Source organism: Cyprinodon variegatus, unplaced genomic scaffold (genome assembly GCF_000732505.1).
Source record: "Cyprinodon variegatus isolate N-32 unplaced genomic scaffold, C_variegatus-1.0 Scaffold750, whole genome shotgun sequence".
Lineage (NCBI taxonomy): Eukaryota > Metazoa > Chordata > Actinopteri > Cyprinodontiformes > Cyprinodontidae > Cyprinodon > Cyprinodon variegatus.
In genome coordinates this window covers 24549-27389 of record NW_015151203.1, presented here as the reverse complement: position 1 = coordinate 27389, position 2841 = coordinate 24549, and the positions used below count along the sequence as shown (strand labels likewise).

Sequence of the window (2841 nt, the reverse complement as noted above, 5' to 3'; positions counted from 1 at the left end):
AAAAATAATTTCTACATCTCAGACTCAAATGTTATGCAGTGCTGCTTTAAACTTGCAGATTTAAATGGTCTAATATGCTGCTTTATAGACTCCGTGTGTCCTTCACTGTACTGCTAAGATGTACAACAGTACTTCTGTTGATAAGTGCACGCCATAATGTCTTTGACTAAACATTTTTTAAATATTTGATGGATTACAGTCACTGTTGAAGTGATGTTGAAGTCTAATTAATGGCATTTGGCTGCTCCTTCATCCGCCTGAGTCACTGACCTCCAGCTCGCTGTCATCCATGCTGTGTGGGACGGAGCTGTGCAGCTCAGGGTTGTTGGCCAGGTCCAGCAGCTCGATGATCAGGTTCCGGGTCAGCAGCTGGGTCACAAACGGATGCTGAAAAAACCACGAGAAGGTTTGCTGATTTCTCTGGAATCGCTCCAGTGAGGAGAGACTGAAGCCGATGTTGCTTTTACGAGATTATTACTAAAAATATTCAACATTAGATTCTTACAGCAATTCTCAAACTAACTCTAGCAGGATAAATTATTATAAAAACACAAAAATGCGTAATCCAAGTCCTTATTGCATCTTTAATTTAAGTAAATACCATCTAAACTTATTTCTCTCTAGAAAAACAATATCTTTTCTACATGAAAAAGCTAAAATTAAGCTTATGGATATTACACCCCATCTTTTTAAAAGAACTTATGGAGCTAAATTGGGGGAATCAAGTTTGTCCAAAAAATAATTTTAAGGTAAAAAAAATACAGTTTAAACCGAAAACAGACATACGGAAGAGGATTAGGGCCACTGAAAAAAAAAAAGTTAACTGATTTTTAAATTTTACTTCAGTTTAGTATAGGAAAGAAGTCAGAATTCTGAGAAAAAAGTCAGAATTCTGACTTTTTTCCAATGTTAAACTGAAATAAAATTCAAAAATCAGTTAACTTTATTTTTTTTCAGTGGCCCTAATCCTCTTCCGTACAAACATAACTCACTGAATAGTATTTTTTTATATATAGAAAGAAAAGGTTAAAATCTGAAAAGCATAGTAAACAAAAAAGAGATTTGAAACTGAAAATAAATTAACACTAAAAAAAAGATCAAAAAGTGCTGAAAAAAAATCAGAAACTAAACACGAAACTTGAATCTGAAGACTAGTTTTAAACATTTTAGTAACATTTAGAGTTTCACATCTTTTCCTTTTCGACATTTCTTCTCCGTTCAAATTTTTTTATTTTATTTTTACTGATACTTCAGTTTGCAAATATTCTTTTTCAGCTTCATAAAACATCCTTGGGGATTTGTTTTTCCGGCACTAATTTAGCGCCATACGAACCCTGGTTCATTAGACTGTCTCAAAGGCAAGGCAAGGCAAGGCAAATTTATGTGTATAGCACAATTACGTACAAAGACAATGCGGAGTGCTTTATATGAATAAAATATAGGAAAATAAAACAGAATCAAAGCAGGTAGGAAAAAAAAAAATAAAATAAAAAATGCAGAAACAAAAAAGAATAATAAAAACAGTTGGACTAAAGAAAAGACCATCTAACCTGCAGAAGAGTCTCAGCTGAGGGCCTCTTCCGGGGATTTTTATTGAGAGCCATCTTCACAAAGCTGTGGAAACCTGCAGACCTGCAAAGAGAAAAATATCCGTTTAATAGATCGCCGACTCCAAAGCACTGTGCTTGAGCAAAATTAATTTATCTGTATCCCAGAACTATCGCACTATAGATTTAATCTGCTGATGGCTTTATGGTTTTCATTAATCTTTCCCAGACGTGCTTCTGATTTTGCTGCACTGAAGGAATCCCCGCGTTTAGAAAGTCTCCCCGACACACTTCCCTGAACTTCTACTGATATGAATCTAAATGTTCAATTTGTATTAATGTGACCTTTAGTCTAGTTCTTTTCTATTTAAGTTCCATTCCTCAGTTAATTGTTATTGGTTAATTCATTATTTTTAAATATTAAAGGGATCATAACCTGCTATTTAACTTCTACAATCCTTCTGAGATTGTCCTTAAATTCATCTTTAATAATTTTTGGGAAAAACAGTTAAAAGGAGCTCATTGAAACCCATATTTATCCCCCGTTTTCTCTGCTTTGTGTTTTATGTGGATGTAGCATTAGCAATGCTAGCAATAAGCCATGGTTGGTTTCCCATCATTTCCTCATCTTTGATAAAACAGCTAAAAGGTTGCAATAGCAGAAATACTTAGCGACTGGCTGCTGGTCAGTCCCTAATGGCTGGAAGAGAGATGGTGATAGCAAGGCGGGCTAATGCTAGCATAGTGATAGCAAAGCTGGCTAATGCTAGGATGGTGATAGCAAGGGGGGCTAATGCTAGCATAGTGATAGGAAAGCTGGCTAATGTTAGCATGGCGATAGCAAGGCGGGCTAATGCTAGCATAGTGATAGCAAAGCTGGCTAATGTTAGCATGGTGATAGCAAGGCTGGCTAATGTTAGCATGGTGATAGCAAGGCGGGCTAATGCTAGCATAGTGATAGCAAAACTGGCTAATGCTAGCATGGTGATAGCAAGGTGAGATAATGCTAGCATGGCGATTGCAAAGCAGGCTAATGCTAGCATGGTGATAGCAAGGCTGGCTAATTCTAGCATGGTGAGAGCAAGACGGGATAATATAAGCTTGGAGATAGCAAGGTGCACAAATGCTAACCGGGTGATAGCAAAGCTGCCTAATGTTAGAATGGTGATAGCAAGGCTGGCGAATGCTAGCATAGTGATAGCAAAGCTGGCTAATCCTAGCATGGTGATAGCAAGGCTGGCTTATCCTAGCATGGTGATAGCAAGGCTGGCTTATCCTAGCATGGTGATAGCAA

At 37.1% G+C, this 2841-nt stretch overlaps 1 protein-coding gene across 1 annotated transcript in view; it reads right to left on the bottom strand.

The window, feature by feature from the left end:
- The window catches only part of LOC107098132 (mitogen-activated protein kinase kinase kinase kinase 2-like), a 24530-nt gene that overhangs the window by 20299 nt on the left and 1390 nt on the right, over positions 1–2841 (bottom strand). Inside the window, exons 3-4 of the mRNA XM_015395617.1 lie at positions 1551–1632; positions 271–387 (exon numbers count right to left, since the gene is read on the bottom strand). Of these exons, the coding sequence (XP_015251103.1) occupies positions 271–387; positions 1551–1632 (199 nt within the window). The remainder of the gene's footprint in view (positions 1–270; positions 388–1550; positions 1633–2841) is intronic.